General features: G+C 49.1%; 1 protein-coding gene and 1 pseudogene across 1 annotated transcript in view; both read right to left on the bottom strand.

Annotated features, from left to right (window-relative positions):
• The window catches only part of LOC144279930 (uncharacterized), a 36,237-nt gene extending 22,888 nt beyond the window's left edge, over nt 1-13,349 (bottom strand). The window contains exons 1-2 of the mRNA XM_077841632.1: nt 13,133-13,349; nt 1,419-1,547 (exon numbers count right to left, since the gene is read on the bottom strand). Of these exons, the coding sequence (XP_077697758.1) occupies nt 1,419-1,547; nt 13,133-13,349 (346 nt within the window). The remainder of the gene's footprint in view (nt 1-1,418; nt 1,548-13,132) is intronic.
• LOC144279558 (sphingosine 1-phosphate receptor 3-like) lies at nt 4,202-9,762 on the bottom strand (annotated as a pseudogene).
• Nucleotides 13,350-18,995: the final 5,646 nt, after the last annotated feature.

Here is an 18,995-nt window from a genome sequence, read left to right on the forward strand (position 1 = left end):
CCTGCAGGGATCCCATTGGCTCCAGCTAAGCAGGGTCAAGCCAGTTCAGGATTTAGAGGGGAAACTGAGGAACATCTCGTGCTGCATGTGGTCAAGCCCTAGCTAAGTCCATACCTAAAGCACGGTGTGGAGGTGAGACCTCTGCACGGCCTCTAATCAAGCTGAAACACTGGACTGACCGTGCAGCACACGCTGCAAGGGGACACGGTCACAGCACGGTTATAGCAAGGCTACAGCCTAGGCCTTCACCGGCGCTCTTGCGCCAATCCGCCAGCATGACGACTGGAGCAGGCGCTGTGCCGCCGTCAAGACATCAGAGCTCAATCCCGGGCACTTGTGCTCATTGAAGATCCCGGGGTACTTTTCATGAGAGTCAGGGCACTGCCAGGGGTCAGTGGAGGTGGGGTGTGAAGGCAACAGGGCTGCACTGTGCTAGGACTCCCATGGGTGCTAGAACAAGGGCGGGCGAGTCACAGAAGTACTCAGGGGAAGCCTAGCTCTAAGGCCAGACTCTCCCCTGGCCCCAGGAGGAAGCCGAGTGCATGGAGCCGACAGCCTGGGGAGGAAGCAGTTCTGCTCGCAGAGGAGGAGAGAAAGAGAGACGCAGCTGGACCTCAGCTAGGCCCAGGAAACCTGTTCCAAGGCACGCTCACCTGCTAGTGCTTTGGCTGCACTTGTTCTTTGTGGGGCTGCCTGGCAAGCTGCTGCAGCTCGACACTAAAGGGTGTTTAATTGCAGCACAGACATGCCCAGTGGCTGTCTACTGGGGCTATTAAACTACTACAGCCCAGCCGGCAGCGCTGTACGAGATTCACCAGCTCAGAGGCTCATGGGCCAAACACACAGGTGCTTTGTTTGGATTTAAACTTTTCTCCCCTTCCCACGCTCGAGCCAGCCCAAAGCAGATGAGGACTTGGAGTCTATTCCCAGATGTGCCATGGACCTGCTGCAAGCCCTGGGGCACAACCCCTCCCCCTCGGCCTCCATCTCGACCCTGCATCTCATCTTCAACCGTGAGCTAATCAGGGCAAGCGCTGTTTTCTTGTTTTAAGTACACACAGCATCTAGCAGAATGGGGCCTTGATCTCAGGTGGGGTCTCTGAGCTCTACAAATAAATAATAAACATCCCGCCATTGGGCTACTGCATGAGAACCTGAAGGCAGACACAGAGCAAAGACGAAAGGGAAACTGACCAGTTTGGTTTAATTGTTGACACTGAGAAAAATGCAACAAAGAATTTGCACAGCAGGATCACTGATGGGTTAGTCCTGTAATAAACTCCCTCCCTTTGAGCGCCTTGGGGTTCACTGGTACACAAGGAAGTGTTGTTTTAGGGGAACCCATCCCCATCCATGGGGGATCCCATGGAGGAGGGGAAGTGTGTATTGATCCCTTCTAACAGTAGTGATTCTCCTACCTGCGGGAGCAAGTGGGGGGCGGGCGGCTGTCCTGCTTCCCCAAGCCGACGAGACGCTCACCTCAGCGATCGGTTTGGTGACAGGCTCTCGCTGAGCACTCACAGGCAGCGGTACAACAGTAGGGAGTCCTGTGGGAAATTGAAACAGCAGCAGCTCTAAATCACATGCCTGCTTGTGAGGCATAACAGAGAATTTCACAGCGGCCGTGCCACCAGCATGGACTGAAAATTGATCAGAGTCACTTCGAAACAGACACAGCACACCATCCCATTGCAGACTCCGGGCCTGAGCCCCCCTGCTCTCAGGGAAGGGATAGCGGGTCACCACAAACCAGCGGGTAGGACCCTCCTCATGTCACCACATCAGCAAAGATCAAACATCCAGACGTGAAACTCTCCAAATTACACTGCGCTCTGCAAATTACATGGAAAAGGTCACCTCTCCTTAGTGTGCCGCGGCTACCACATTCTTTTTAAGTTGAGCTGTTTGCACACTAAGGAGCATCTCGGAGCACTGTGGCAGCATGCTGTAAATCAGTTTGCTCCCCATGGGATTAGCAATGAATTAATGAGGGCAAGGACAGTCTCCGGCCTGTGTTTGTGCAAGTGCCTAGTGCAATGGAGTGCTGGTTCCCAGGAGTGGCTCATTTCAGGTTGTTCTGTGCCAGGCCAGTTCAGACCCACCACGTCAAGCCCTATGTTCAGTCAAATAGGTTGGCAGAAAAGTTTGTAAAAATAGCCATAAATAGTAAAGACACTGATTTAAAAATAAATATCCCCTCCCCCAGGGACATGTCTACACTGGCCTGTGTCAGCTGACTCAGGCTTGCAGGGCTGTGAACCTACAGTGTAGACATTTGGGCTCAGGCTGGAGTCTGAGCTCTGGGACCCTGTGGGTCGGGAGGGTCCCAGAGTCCAGACTGCAGCTTGAGTATTAATCTCTACACCGCAATTTTACAGCCCCATAGCCTGAGCCCCACAAGCCTGACCCCCACAAGCCCGAGTCATCTGACACGGGCCAGCTGTCGGTGTTTAATTGCAGCGTAGACACACCCATTGGCTTCTCTACTGACACTGTTAAAACTGCTACAGCACTGCTTACAGCACTGTACAAGCCTCACAGGCCAAAGGACAAAAGCCTTCGTGCCAACACCTAGCAAATGACTTGGGCCAAAGACAGATCACCCTGAAGTAGTTGTTAAGTAAAGAGATACAAGCTGGAATCTGGAACCGGAGAAACAAGAGTGTCCAGCAATCTCAACTGCAAGTGGGAGAGGAGGTTAGATTTCAGACAGGTACCTGATACAGCATCAAGACCACACAAGGCCTGAGGTCAGCCCTACAGGAGGGACACAGAAGGCATCTAAGCACAACCAAAGAGGGCACCGGCTCTGTTTCTGTGGGCCATCCCAATTGTCCCAGTAGCACGACCTGCCCATCCAGTCACTGACAATGGCAATGCACCAGAAGCGGTCTGGGCTCCAGAGGCAGAGCTGTTTGGGGAATACTACATTAGCAGAAAGGCACGGTAGTCCAGACACAGCAGCAGCATCACCAGCCCTAAGCACTGAAAAATCATCAGTTGGGTTTAAAACCCACAAGATATTAAAAAAAACACGTATACATTTTGGGTTCTTTTTATTTGCCTTCTGGTTTCTGAGCCTAAAAGTTACACTGAGGTCACATTTTCAAACTTTCCCCTGCAATCATAATGGCTAGAAACTTGCTTTTTATAGACAAACCAAAGCAGAGATTCTTACATATTCATGTGACTCCAGGAGCTGGGGCTTAAAGACAGACCCTAAATAGTGTGACTCATGATAAAGTCACACAAGTTAGCAATGCTGCAGTCCCTACTGACAGATGTTCAATAATAGCAAAAATAATCCTCTCAGGACGGTACAAGAGCCAAGGACCAATGGATCCAGCTATGGAACGGCCTTCCCGAGCCATTAGCTGAGTCTAGACTCAGAGCAACTTTAGGGACACAGAGAACCTGGCCCTTGGACAAAGCCCGTTACTGGAGTGACATTCATAACCCTCCTGCCCCGCCCCCCCGAGAATAAAAACCAACAAATCCCACCATAAGACCAGCTTTTTACCTCAAAAGGGAGCAGAACCAAAGACTCCAAGGAATCCAGTTGCTAATGGATATTACATGGGAGGTGCCCACACGCTACATGGTGAGTGGCAATACAAGCCCTGACATTCCCTGATCCTGACCTGCCTGCCTACCTTCTCGATCCCCTTTGGGAGAGTTAATAGCTGACTGGACCCCTCTGTGTTTGGCTGAGGTTATGTTTTATTTGCATTTGATTTTCAAAGAAAAGGAAGATGCAAGAGGAAGCCCTAGAGTCAGTGACCCCTGACCCCTCTCATGTGACAATCTTTGTAACCCTGATCTAGATCCCTTCATGAGCCTCTTGACTGCTGGTGTTGGCGAGGCTTGGATTCAGGGTACTTCCATCCTGTTAGAATGGCACATCCTCTTTTATACAACAGCTTGTGCAATACTTCCTTAGACAATAGTTCAGGGCTATTTTTTCAAAAAGTCTATTAGTCTCCCTCCCGAAGTAAGGAGGGCTTTCTGTTTAAGGGGATAAGAAGATGGGGCTGTTGCACCCTTGGTTTTGCATTATTTATATATTTTATACTTTTCTGAGTCAGTTGTTACAGAATTAAAACCCAGACAAGTTATGTGATAAACAGGTACTCAGCGTTTAAAACGTGGCTAACGTTTTTCCCTATGATTTGAGTGCATGAGCCGCAGACTTGCGCTGCCTCTATGGTCCAACACAGATCACAGACAAAGATCTGGTCAAGCTGGTCTTCACTAGACAGCCACAAACAAGGTGAAAGAAAACCGCCATGGTTTCTTGCTGGCCATAATGTAAATGCTGAGATTCAGTGCAGAATTAATGAGGGCCAAGGCAATGAACCAGCCAGCCTTGTATAAAATGGCACACTTTTACTTTGCAGGCTACATCTGTGAGCACCAGAACAAACAACGGAGGCCAACAGGTGATGAATCCACCAGTTACAATCAGAAATATCCTACACCATGCCATAGATCTCTGAGTTATTAGTATGTAAATATCCACGCAAAGCATAACAATTGTTGCCAAAATGGTTATAAAGACACTTATGGAATAAAGAGGCAAACCCTGTTGAACAGTCTGGTAAGTTGTTGATACATTTTCCGTTGAGGGTTTCTAACAGTACCAGGGAAACTGAGATAAGCCGACATGGTCTGATAAGAAAACCTTGTACTTCTTATTTGCCTCATAAGGCCTCCTTTTAACCACAATCAAATGTCTCTCAATGACTAGGTCTAAAACAAACATATAGCCTTTCCTAATAAACCAGACTGTGTAAGACAGTCTTGGAGTTTTCCTTCCAGACATAAGAATGTTACTCAGTCCTGGTCTACACTAGGACTTTAGGTCGAATTTAGCAGCGTTAAATCGATGTAAACCTGCACCCATCCACACGATGAAGCCCTTTTTTTTTGACTTAAAGGGCTCTTAAAATTGATTTCCTTACTTCACCCTTGACAAGTGGATTAGTGCTTAAATCGGCCTTGCCGGGTCGAATTTGGGGTACTGTGGACACAATTCAACAGTATTGGCCTCCGGGAGCTATCCCGGAGTGCTCCATTGTGACTGCTCTGGACAGCACTCTCAACTCAGATGCACTGGTCAGGTAGACAGGAAAAGAACTGCGAACTTTTGAATCTCATTTCCTGTTTGGCCAGCGTGGCAAGCTGCAGGTGACCAGGCAGAGCTCATCAGCAGAGGTGACCATGATGGAGTCCCAGAATCGCAAAAGAGCTCCAGCATGGACTGAATGGGAGGTACAGGATATGATCGCTGTATGGGGAGAGGAATCCGTGCTATCAGAACTCCGTTCTAGTTTTTGAAATGCCAAAACCTTTGTCAAAAATCTCCCAGGGCATGATGGACAGAGGCCATAACAGGGACCCGAAGCAGTGCTGCATGAAACTTAAGGAGCTGAGGCAAGCCTACCAGAAAACCAGAGAGGCGAATGGCCGCTCCGGGTCAGAGCCCCAAACATGCTGCTTCTATGACGAGCTGCATGCCGTTTTAGGTGGTTCAGCCACCACTACCCCAGCCATGTTGTTTGACTCCTTCAATGGAGATGGAGGCAACACAGAAGCAGGTTTTGGGGACAAAGAAGATGATGATGAGGTTGTAGATCGCTCACAGCAAGCAAGCGGAGAAACCGGTTTTCCTGACAGCCAGGAACTGTTTCTCACCCTGGACCTGGAGCCAGTACCCCCTGAACCCACCCAAGGCTGCCTCCTGGACCCGGCAGGTGGAGAAGGGACCTCTGGTGAGTGTACCTTTTAAAATAATATATATGGTTTAAAAGCAAGCATGTGAAAGGAATTATTTGCCCTGGCATTCGCGGCTCTCCTGGATGTACTCCCAAAGCCTTTGCAAAAGATTTCTGGGGAGGGCAGCCTTATTGTGTCCTCCATGGTAGGACGCTTTACCACTCCAGGCCAGTAACATGCTCAGGAATCATTGTACAACAAAGCATTGCAGTGTATGTTTGCTGGCGTTCAAACAACATCTGTTCTTTATCTCTCTATGTTATCCTTAGGAGAGTGAGATATCATTCATGGTCACCTGGTTGAAATAGGGTGCTTTTCTTCAGGGGACACTCAGAGGTGCCCGTTCCTACTGGGCTGTTTGCCTGTGGCTGAACAGAAATGTTCCCCGCTGTTAGCCATGGGGAGGGGGTAGCCATGGGGAGGGGGGAGGCAAAATGCAACCTTGTAACGAAAGCACATGTGCTATGTATGTAATGTTAGCAGCAAGGTTTACTCTGAAAGAGCGTAGCCACTGTTTTATAAAATGTGTCTTTTTAAATACCGCTGTCCCTTTTTTTCCCCTCCACCAGCTGCATGTGTTTCAATGATCACAGGATCTTCTCCTTCCCAGAGGCTAGTGAAGATTAGAAAGAAAAAAAAAAACGCACTCACGATGAAATGTTCTCTGAGCTCATGCTGTCCTCCCACACTGACAGAGCACAGACGAATGCATGGAGGCAAATAATGTCAGAGTGCAGGAAAGCACAAAATGACCGGGAGGAGAGGTGGTGGGCTGAAGACAGGGCTGAAGCTCAAATGTGGTGGCAGCGTGATGAGAGGAGGCAGGATTCAATGCTGAGGCTGCTGGAGGATCAAATCAGTATGTTCCAGTGTATGGTTGAGCTGCAGCAAAGGCAGCTGGAGCACAGACTGCCACTACAGCCCCTGTGTAACCAACCGCCCTCCTCCACAAGTTCCGTAGCCTCCACACCCAGACGCCCAAGAACGCGGTGGGGGGGGCCACCGGCCAACCAGCCACTCCACCCCAGAGGATTGCCCAAGCAACAGAAGGGTTTCATCAAGGAGAAACAAACAAAACTTTCACACCGTAGCCTGGCCAGTCATGAAACTGGTTTTCAAAGCTTCTCTGATGCACACCGTGCCCTCCTGTGCTCTTCAAACCGCCCTGGTGTCTGGCTGCGCATAACCAGCAGCCAGGCGATTTGCCTCAACCTCCCACCCCACCATAAACGTCTCCCCCTTATTCTCACAGACATTGTGGAGCGCACAGCAAGCAGTAATAACAGTGGGAATATTGGTTTCGCTGAGGTCTAAGCGAGTCAGTAAACTGCGCCAGCGCGCCTTTAACATCCAAAAGCACATTCTACCACCATTCTGCACTTGCTCAGCCTGTAGTTGAACAGCTCCTGACTACTGTCCAGGCTGCCTGTGTACGGCTTCATGAGCCATGGCATTAAGGGGTAGGCTGGGTCCCCAAGGATAACTATAGGCATTTCGACAGGTTTCAGAGTAACAGCCGTGTTAGTCTGTATTCGCAAAAAGAAAAGGAGTACTTGTGGCACCTTAGAGACTAACCAATTTATTTGAGCATGAGCTTTCGTGAGCTACAGCTCACTTCATCGGATGCATACCGTGGAACATCCTCAACAGTTATTTTCTGGTCTGGGAATAAAGTCCCTTCCTGCAGCTTTTGAAACAGACCAGAGTTCCTGAAGATGCGAGTATCATGTACTTTTCCCGGCCATCCCACGTTGATGTCCGTGAAATGTCCCTTGTGATCCACCAGAGCTTGCAGCACTATTGAAAAGTACCCCTTGCGGTTTATGTACTCGCCGGTTTGGTGCTCCGGTGCCAAGATAGGGAGATGGGTTCCGTCTATGGTCCCACCACAGTTAGGGAATCCCATTGCAGCAAAGTCATCCACTATGACCTGCACATTTCCCAGGGTCACTACCCTTGATATCAGCAGATCTTTGATTGCGTTGGCTACTTGCATCACAGCAGCCCCCACAGTAGATTTGCCCACTCCAAATTGATTCCCAACTGACCGGTAGCTGTCTGGCGTTGCAAGCTTCCACAGGGCTATCGCCACTCGCTTCTCAACTGTGAGGGCTGCTCTCATCTTGATATTCATGTGCTTCAGGGCAGGGGAAAGCAAGTCACAAAGTTCCATGAAAGTGCCCTTACGCATGCGAAAGTTTCGCAGCCACTGGGAATCCGTCCCAGACCTGCAACACTATGCGGTCCCACCAGTCTGTGCTTGTTTCCCGAGGCCAGAATCTGCGTTCCACAGCATGAACCTGCCCCATTAGCACCATGATGCATGCATCGGCAGGGTCCATGCTTTGAGAGAAATCTGTGTCCATGTCCTGATCACTCACGTGACCGCGCTGACGTCGCCTCCTCGCCCGGTATCGCTCTGCCAGGTTCTGGTGCTGCATATACTGCTGGATAATGCGTGTGGTGTTTAATGTGCTTCTAATTGCCAAAGTGAGCTGAGCGGCCTCCATGCTTGCCTTGGTATGGCGTCCGCACAGAAAAAAGGCGCGGAACGATTGTCTGCCATTGCTCTGACGGAGGGAGGAGCGACTGATGACATGGCTTACAGGGAATTAAAATCAACAAAGGGGGTGGCTTTACATCAATGAGTATTTCAGGCAGGACTTCACGGAGGATTCCAATAAGAAATGGTGCACCTAAGTAATTGTTCTTATTGGAACAAGCAGGTTGGTCTGGCCTCTGATTGATACATGGCTAGATTTACCTCGCTGCACCTTCTCTGTGAGTGACTGCAGTGTGACCTGGAGGAATGAGTCCCCTAGACGGGGAAGGGGGGGAAGCAAATGAGTACAAAACAAATCTGGTCTATTTCTTGTTTTGATCCACTCCATCTACCTTTTACATCTTTGGCTGGCAGCAGACGGTGCAGAAGGACTGCAAGCCATCCACATCTCATAGCTGCTCGGCAGAAAATGGTGCAGTAGGACTGCTAGCCATCCTCATCTCTTGCCTGCCTGGCAGAAGATGGTACAGTAGGACTGCTAGCAATCCGTATCGCCTGCCTGCTCACCATAAGATGGTTCAATAGGACTGACTGCAGGACTAAAGAGAATGACCTGGTCAAGTCACTCCAAATTTAGTCCCTGCACCCATGTCTGCCCAGGCTCTCCTGATCGACCTCACAGAGGCGACCAGGAGCACCTCGGACATGACGATGACGGCTACCAGTCCTACTGTACCTTCTGCTGCCACAAGGCAATGGGTTGATGCTGCTGTGTAGCAATGCAGTACCACATCTGCCAGCACCCAGGAGACATAGGGTGACAGTTACCTGAGCAGGCTCCATGCTTGCTGAGGTATGGCATCTGCACAGGTAACTCAAGAAAAAAGGCGCGAAACGATTGTCTGCTGCTGCTTTCATGGAGGGAGGGAGGGAACAGGGGCCTGACGATATGTACCCAGAACCACCCGTGACAATGTTTTAGCCCCATCAGGCATTGGGATCTCAACCCAGAATTCCAATGGGCGGCGGAGACTGCGGGAACTGTGGGATAGCTACCCACAGTGCAACACTCCGGAAGTCGACGCTTGCCTCGATACTGTGGAAGCACTCCGCCGAGTTAATGCACTTAGAGCATTTTCTGTGGGTGGACACACACTCGAATATATAAAAACGATTTCTAAAAAACGACTTCTATAAATTCAACCTAATTTTGTAGTGTAGACATACCCTCAGTAAACTGTGCCAAGTAACAGATCACAGAGAGTTAGACTGCCAACCAAAAAGTACGTACAGTTGTGCAATTTGTTATTTTTCCATAGGGCAACCAACACCATCAAGCTCTCCAGGACTACGAAACTACATATGAACAGACATGCAACATTTGTTCAGTCCATGCAATCAGTTGCTTTTTCTCCTAGAATATGTTTCCTTGAGGGCTGAAATTGGACTCTTCCATCTTCAATCAATAGGTCTGAAAAGCTCATTCTCTTTCATACAACAGCAACAGCTTCTTAGCCAGTAATTTACAGCCAATTGTTTAAGAGTCTATTGGCCTCCCACCCCACATAAGAGGGATTTCTGTCTGGGTCATAGCAGGATATGGAGAGGCGGTTCCTGTCAAAAGGGAAGTAGGTTGCATAGGACCCCATGTACTTGTGCGTGTGTTAGAAATATAGGCAGTAGGGCATCTGGGCCAACACAAAATAGCCCTGAACCATTCATCTCCCCCCTTTTCTATATACCTCCTCAAATCATGCCCTCTTCCTTAAAAGCTGTGCCTTTTAATTTCCCCCCAGGCCCTCTGCAGTAGGCTTTTAGTCATCCTAACACGCGTTTTCAGTAATTGCCCAGGGCTCTCATCTACTGTCTTGTATTATTTAACTGTCTAAAGCATCTAGGGTTAAGGTGTTATATAAAAAAAGAAAAATAATTCTTTAGGGCCCCTTAAATGTGATGCTAGACAAAAACAAAACAACATAGTTGTTGCTAGGGTATTATTTAAGGTGTAGGATGTGTCTCTGCTGCAAAATAATGATTTAGTTATGGAAATGAAGTAAACTTAATTTCCTGTTCTTGGCATCTCTTTAAGCTGTAACAGATACATTCAATTTAAAAAACATGTTTACATTATTTTTTAAATTTGTGATAGAAAATTGAAATAAAATATTTAAAAGCTAATTTTATTTAATTTTAATCCTGTGATTAAGAATTCTTTTGCTGCAAACACTAAATTCTTTTAGAAGACAGGAGGTGGCGGCTTGAGGGGATCGGGTTCTTCAGATAGGCCATGTCTCAATTATTAAGTAGAAGGAAAAAATGGCCCAAATAAAGGCTTTGCTTCTCCACAGTTGACAAATGCTAGCCCTGTATAAACTGTCATTATTTCATTAGACCGCTACAAAATACAGGTTTGTGAGTGAGTGTGTGTGCGCGTGAGAGCACACTACAAAGCTGCTTCACTTACATTTATCAATGTTCTGTTTTCTCGTGTTATCTTTAAAAGCACATGTGACAGCTACAAAGCATTTATCAGTGCCCACTGTTTCCACGTTAAACATTTGAAGTTTATTTGTTAAACATAATTGCATCAAGTAAAGTTTTAAAAATCTAAATTCTGTTAAAGTCAGGAAGAAATAATAAAAAGTGGTAAAAAGAGTTAGGACCTCTTTGACAAAAATTAGTTCAAACTAGCCTCTCTTTTAAGTTAGGCCGCATGTGTGTTTTGTATAACGTAATGCTGAAGGGAATCTAAAGCTCTCCTGACAGTTTACAAGTAATAAGTTTTTAGAACAATATAGGTTTGTCTGGAATTGCTTTTGAATGCTGGGCAATTCATTTAGGCAAAACTTTAAAAAGCAAGCTAATGCTATTTTTTTGAAGAATGGGATTTCTACAAAATATCCCTAAGACAAAAACTTGAGCGTGAGTGCTACAAAGCATTTTTCATGTTAAACTTACAAGTTTATTTGTTAAAACTGTACGTGGTGTGATGATGCTTAAGAGAATTTAAACTTTTTAAGAAGTTAGGAAGAAATCGCATCATCCTCTTTGGTAAAAAGCATGATCACTTCTTTCACATTAATTAGTTTAAACTAGCATTCGGAACATGCTAGGTGGAACTAGATGGGATTCCTGATCTGGCACAAGCTGTCGGAGCAGGGGAGTTTAGGGAGCCACATGGAGTTGGCATTTACAGACATGCACAGCTAATTAGCAGCACTTCCTCCCCCCCCCCGATGTTGTACAACATCACCCCAAAAAACACGGAGACCCAAACCCACTTGTCAAGTTGACAGCAAAGACCTCAGAAAGGAAAGGGTGAGAAGACAGCCAGGACTGCTGTCTGACTCTGCCATAGGCTGCATTCGTCTCCTTAAGAAAACATCCCCCAGCAACCCCTGCAGCAGAATCCTCCCTAGCAGGGCTCTAATCCTGGTGCTGATCAGTCCCTGGGGGGAAGCCCTGTTTTGCATTTCCTCTGAGGCCAGCCCTTGCTTTATCTTTATGGCTAAGGGGCTCCCCTGCTGGGAGGGAGACGATGACAGAGATCAGGAATAGTTAAGGGAGTAAGCTGCTGATGAAGCCGGATCTGTCAAACCAGATGGAGAGGGGAAGGAGACCGAGCGGGGAGAAGAGACTGCCATTCTCTAAACAGGACCAGCCAAGGAACACACAAGTTGGGCAGTGCCCTTTGTTTGTTTCTTTAGGGTGGATGTTAAAGAAATGATCCCAGTATCCCCCTCCTGCACTAGAACTGTAGGGCTCATCTAGAAGGCTCTCTAGAGTTGCTAATTTTGTTTGGAGGTATTCCTGGAGGTTTCATCACATGACAATCTCTAATTAATCTGTAATTCCTGGAGACTCAGGACAATCCTGGAGGGTTGGCAACCCTTATTGGGAGTGATGAGCATTATATGCTTTGCATGTGTATTCTGTTTTGGTGATTGTTAATAAATAGAGGTTAAGGATATTACTCCCAATAAGGCAGATGAAATTTTCCTGCTGGCCAGTCAGGATCGTGTCACAGCTGGGAGGAGGCTGAGCTGTGTCAGGGCCGAGGCAGAGCTCTGAGGCACACAGGAGAGACGTCAGCCTGCCCAGCCTCACCCGAGTTCTCCCCAGCTCCCATGTCAGCATGTCCCCAAACAGGAACAAACAACTGCCCCGGCAAGCATTGGCTTCTCAGCCTCCCTCCCCACACCCGTCCCACCTGAGGTTGCTCTCAGAGGAGAGGCCATGCACTGACTGAGCTGCAGGACTGAGGGGGGTGGCCATGGGGAGGGGAAGTAGCACCGGCCCAGTCTGGGGGGAGAGAGATCTCTCCTGCAGCCAGACACACGTTCTGCCACGCAGCAACACTGTCCACCCTACTGTCTCCCCCCGACCCCATGACAGAGGGCCTGTAGGGCCAAACCTGAGTGGGCACACCAGCCAGTGGGGCAGCAAACACTGCTCCTCCTCACCACTGCCATGGAGCCACTCCTGTCCCAGGAGCGTACCACCCTGGCCCCATGCCGCAGGGCGAAGCGGGTAAGAGGCACAGGGATTGGGCATGACACTGAGCCAGCCAGGCAGGGAGGTGGCAGCTGAGCATGGCCCAGACTCAGTGGACAACAGCTGCAGCAGGGATGGACGGTGTACACCACGAGAAAGTTCTTAGTGCCTCTGCCAGGGCTCACTCCAGTAGCTCTGCAGTGAGGCCCGAGGCCCACTCTCCATGGTCCCACATGCTGGGCAGTTGTTTTCCTTGGGATAAAAGTAGTTCGGACCCCTTGTTACCTGCTCCTGGGCTGGGAGCACCCAGATGGGCTGTGATAGCCCAATGTGCGCCATGCGCAGGTGGTGATTTTTTACCGTTGGAGCAAGATGATGGAGGGGATGCGGTCACTGGCACCTCGGCAGGGGGAGGGGCTGGATTTGGCAGACTCGCCCATCTCTTGTCAAAGGCTTTGTGCGGGGCCCTCCCCACATTGGGATTGGGGCAGCCGATTCCTTTCACCAGGGAATTCAGCTTCTCCAGGAAGGAGCCTGGGGCAAACTGGCCTGTTGGCAGAGAGATGAGGAGAATCATGCAAGGTGTCACGTCATCACTGGCTTCTGCTTCTACACTGGCACAGAGAACCGCCACCCCCACTTCCCCTCCTATCACCCCACCCCCTCGCGCCCTGACCCCTTCCTGCTCACCACCATAGCTCCTCCCCTGTCTCAATCACTCCAGAAGCCAATCTAACATAATGTTGGAGAATGTGGCATGGCTCACTAGGGACACGCTGCCCTGGCTGGAAGAAAGCTTAGGAGAAACTGAGGCAGAGAGCGGAGAAGTGACTTGTCCACAGTCACACAATGGGTCTGCGCAGGGTCAGTCCTAGAACTCAGATGCCCAACTCCCTGCTCTATCCACTAGGACATGCTGCTCTTCCATGCTTTGTTCTCAAAAGATAAAGGGCATTACCTTCATTTGGCGGGCTGACGGCCTCCATTGTCCCGTCTCGGGCGCTCTGCAGATGACTGGATGGTTGGTTTCTGACCACGGAGCTCGAAGCTGTAACAGCAAAATGTTACTCTGAGGGAGGCTGCTTCCCAGCAATAGGCAATACGCCCAGCTCCAGAATGCAGGAACCACTATGGAGCATGGCTGAGGTTTCCAATGGCCTCCAGGTCCCATTGTATTCTCAGGGATGCTGCTTTGTTTTCCTTATAACGCTCTTCTGTCTGCCCTTGTGCCACAGAAGCCAGCCCCAAGCAGACTCTGAACAGGCAGGACCCTAGGCCCGTGTGTCGTCTGGAACCAGCCCTGGAGGTCTCTCCTTAGGGCTCTGGGGCTCGGAGCCAGCATGGAAGCACTGCTGTGGAATGGAGCTCCTTGCTCATTAACCTCATTACATAAACACCTGACAAGTCAGTAGCAAACCTGACCCTGCTCTAGGGTTGCCAGGTGCCTGGTTTTGGACCTAGCAGCATCCAGTCAGTTGTACTTACCGGACACCAAAAGTCCAGTTACCCCAGGGGAAGGCATTGGGTCGTCAGCTCACAAAGTCCCAGAAGAACTCCACCCTAAGGCCCAGCAGGGAGGGTTTTCCCCTCTCAACCCCCAGCCGGCCTCAACTTTTCTGACTACAAACGTGGTCCCTGCAGAGAGCCCTGGTGGAAGCTTGTTCCACTGCCCAGGCCCTGCCCAAAGAACACACCACCACCAGCTGCCTATTCAGTCAAGGAGAGTCCAGCTCCAGCCAGGGGCAGCAAGTTGTATGGGCCCATGGTACCTGGGCTCCAGCAAATTCAGGGCCCGGAGGGCCTGGCTCCACCAAGGTTTGGGACCCCAGCACCCCCTCCTGCACCCCAACCCACTGTCCCAGCCCACAGCCCGCACCCAGCGCCCAAACTACCTCACAGAGCCTGCATCACAAACCCCCTCCTGCACCCCAACCCCTGGCCCCAGCCCAAAGCCTGCACCCAAACGCCATCCCAGAGCCCACACCCCATCTGCACTCCAACCCCTTCCAGCATCCAAACTCCTTCCCAGAGCCTTAGGCAGGTGTGTGGGGGAGACTTGGACCCGTTCTGGGCACCTCCACAAGTTATACAAACCTGCCACCCCTGCCTCCAGCATCTCCCCAGGCAGCAGGGAGAGGCAAGTCCAGGTGATTTAGCCTGACTCTGTTACAGAATTCTGTGCCAAGTCTGCTAAAGGAGACCATTCATGGGGTGGGTCAATCTGTATTAGTGGGTCAGAACTGCCTGGATTCAAGCTGCCTTTCGACGGCAGCACATGCTGGGCCTGGGCCCTCTTTGCACCGGTAGCCCTGCTGCGAGCTGTGGCAAAGCATCTGGAAGACTGCAGACCAGATATTCATCTCCCCCTTGGTATGTTGCAGCCCAGCCCCAGAGGCCAAGCAATAAACAGGGAAGATGGAGACAGCCTGGGATTTGCTGGCAGTTTTGTTTGCAAGCTTTCAGGTCTTTAACGGATTGTCTATATGGCGAGATCAACTGGCACTCCAAAGCAGAGCAATTATTCTGGAACAAAGTCATTTATTTCTATGCAGCGTCCATGCAGAGAGCTATTCTTAGAGCACGGTAGTGGATCAGCAATCGTTACCCTGCTATAGCTAAGCCGTGAGGTTGCTCTGACCTGTGTAGGTAAGGCCTAACCCTCCAAGATAACGTTCAAGGTTGAGTCAGAGATCTGCAAAGGTGCCCACATGGAAACCAGGGCGGTCTCTTGGCCTGGGAACACTGCAGATCCTCTGCTCTGTTCTTTCCCCAACGCCGCATCCACGCCGCATCCACTCCCCCCCACTCCCCCTCCAGCCAGCGTAATCAGCAGAGTGGTTGGGGGAGGACATAGGATGCATGCACTGGGCCTGGTTCTCAGTTACTCCATTCTGCACTTGGGGCAGGGCTGGAGGAGGATCATGGGCTTTAGACAACCTTTGCGCTTCTTTATTCTGGGACTATGCAGTGGCCGGCCCTACTTCTAGCGTAAGTGAGATCAGTCACTGCAGTGTGGTATGCTCCAGCCATGCCCTGATCCACCGGTTATAATAACTGGGCCTACACATTTATCCTGTGAGCTCAACTATGAGAAGTGAGTGGAAGGTCATGGAATGTCCCAATAACCTAGAACAAATATTGATGGGAAAAGATAAGAACGGGAGACAAACTGGAATAGTCCGCACAAAAGGCCTCCTAATATAACTCAAGGACTTTGTTAAGATCATGCCTGGTGAATAAGAGCAGTATGAGACCGAAAATCAGTTAACCCACATTGGTGTTGGAAATTAGGTTTAATTGGCAGACAAAACAACAAGGGGATGGGCTATTCCACCCAACACTCCCTGGCTATGGCAATGAGCCTCAGCATCACAGCTGCCACCTCCACCATTGCGTAAGATCCCGAACCTTCGCCCATCCTGGTCCTGAGAGATGTCCTGACCAGACCAGACCAGAGAGCGGGACCCAGATGACATCACCATCTCTACTGGTTCCAGCTGAATCTCAAGCACCCCCTGCGATGTGAGACTTTGTTTTCCTTGCTCAAACGTGTCCTTTTCCAGCTGTACCTTATTTCTTCACTTTCCTCTCTCCCTCTCCTTTTTCCTCGTGTTTACTATGAGCTGGCCAAGACTGCATATTTTGCAACAGTGCTTTAAGCCTGTGACCAGAAAGAGGCAGCTCAAAGCAATGCCCTAAACAGCTTGATGCCGGTACAAGTTTGCCAGATCTTGGAGTGGCTCATAAGACCCTGGGGCTCGGCCTGTGTTTTTCCAGCAGCGAGGCTACAAGTGAGCATCAACTCCAGAGACTGAAGCTACAGTTTCTAACTTAGTTGTTCTTTTCTTCCACCTTGTGTGTGCATTTGTCTGGTTTTATCTTCTAGGAAACAGGACTGGACTTTAAACAGCTCTAGCCCATCCCTTTCCCCCAAAAATGACACTTATCACAAGGTGGTTTTTCCTTCTAAAGTCACTCTCCAGCTAAAGGGAACAAGGGATGCTTTAAAAAGAAAGCCTTATTTAAACATTTCAAAGCTATAGGACTCAGCAGGATGAAGTTTCTGTACCAAAACCCACATCTTGTTCAATTCTGGACAGTGACTGGGTTGTGTTAGCACCTTTGACTCTCGGGGCCCCTTTTATCCATCTAAATTAAATACTCTTTCCTCCCACCCACCCCACACACAGGATGCTGAGAGTAGGGCAGGTTCAGGTTCAGAAACCTTCTGCCAGCTCCATAAAATCATAGAATAACAGAGTTGGAAGGAACCTCTGGAGGCCATCTAGTCCAATCCCCTGCCCAGAGCAGGACCAATCCCAACTAAATCATCCCAGCCAGGGCTTTGTCAAGCCTGACCTTAAAAACTTCTAAGGAAGGGGATTCCACCACCTCCCTAGGTAACGCATTCCAGTGTTTCACCACCCTCCTAGTGAAAAAGTTTTTCCTAATATCCAACCTAAACTCCCCCATTGCAACTTGAGACCATTACTCCTTGTTCTGTCATCTGCTATCACTGAGAATAGTCTAGATCCATCCTCTTTGGATCCACCTTTCAGGTAGTTACAAGCAGCTATCAAATCCCCCCTCATTCTTCTCTTCCGTAGACTAAACAATCCCAGTTCCCTCAGCCTCTCCTCATAAGTCATGTGTTCCAGTCCCCTAATCATTTTTGTTGCCCTTCGCTGTACTCTCTCCAATTTTTCCACATCCTTTTTGTAGTATGGGGCCCAAAACTGGACACAGTACTCCAGATGAGGCCTCACCAATGTCGAATAGAGGGGAACAATCACATCCCTCGATCTGCTGGCAATGCCCCTACTTATACACCCCAAAATGCCATTGGCCTTCTTGGCAACAAGGGCACTCTGTCGACTCATATCCAGCTTCTCATCCACTGTCACCCCCAGGTCCTTCTCTGCAGAACTGCTGCCCAGCCATTCGGTCCCTAGTGTGTAGTGGTGCATTGGATTCTTCCGTCCTAAGTGCAGGACTCTGCACTTGTCCTTGTTAAACCTCATCAGATTTCTTTTGGCCCAATCCTCCAATTTGTCTAGGTCCCTCTGTATCCTATCCCTACCCTCCAGCGTATCTACCACTCCTCCCAGTTTAGTGTCATCTACAAACTTGCTGAGGGTGCAATCCATACCATCCTCCAGATCATTAATGTGCAGAGCAGCTGCACAAGGGGATTCTCAGCAGACCACTTCCACTCACTTTTATGGTGCTAGAATAGCAGAAAGGGGCCTTGGCATAACAGAATCAGGTCCCCCAAATCTTGGGTGCTTAGTCAGGACTCTCCAGGTTTGCTTTCACCGGCCATGCCCTATAGACCAAGGCACAAGAGACTCAGGGCTTTTTTCTACCAGGGATGCAGGTTTGTCCTTTTTATAAAACTTTAAAATATTGTTTTTAGAAGTTAATTTTAAAAATGTTTAACTCTATCTTGGGCCTTATCTAAGGGAGAAAGTTGCACTAGGTTAGTTTACAGTGTGATTATAAACCAGTACAAAAGGCAATGTGAATGGTTTAAACCAGGCTTATTTTGCTTTGGCTTAAATCAATTTGGAATCAAACAGGGGTGTTTTTGTAGTGGGGTCCTACAGGGATCTGTTCTTGGCCCTACACTATTTAACATTTTTATCTACGACCAGGAAGAGAATATAAAATCATCCCCAGTAAAGTTTGCAGAGGCACAAAGACTGGGGCGAGCAGTAAAGAAGGAAGAGGACACTGATACAGAGCCACTTTGGTAAGCTGGGCACAAACAGTGTACATTTTAATATGGCCAAATGTAAATGTATACACCTAGGAACAAAGGCTATAGTAATGCTTATAGGAGGGGGGCCTCTATCCTAGGAAGCAGTGACCCTGAAAACAACTTGGGGGTCATGGTAGAGAACCGCAGAACATGAGCTCCCAGGGTGACCAAAAGGACCAAGGCAATGTTTGGAAGCACAAACAAGAGAATCTTCAGTGGGAGTAGAGAGGTTATTTTACCTCTGAATTTGGCACTGGTGACACCACTGCTGGAATCCTCTGTCTAGTTCTGGAGCCCACAATTCAACAAGGCTGTTGATAAATTGGAGACGGTTCAGAAAAGAGCCATGAGAATGATTAAAGGATTGGAAAATATGCCTGGTCTTTTAGCGATATGCTCAAGGAGCTCAATCTATTTAGCCTAACAAAGAGAGGGTTAAGGAGGTGACTTGATCACAATCTG

Source organism: Eretmochelys imbricata, chromosome 24, assembly GCF_965152235.1.
Source record: "Eretmochelys imbricata isolate rEreImb1 chromosome 24, rEreImb1.hap1, whole genome shotgun sequence".
In the NCBI taxonomy this organism is placed as follows: Eukaryota; Metazoa; Chordata; order Testudines; family Cheloniidae; genus Eretmochelys; species Eretmochelys imbricata.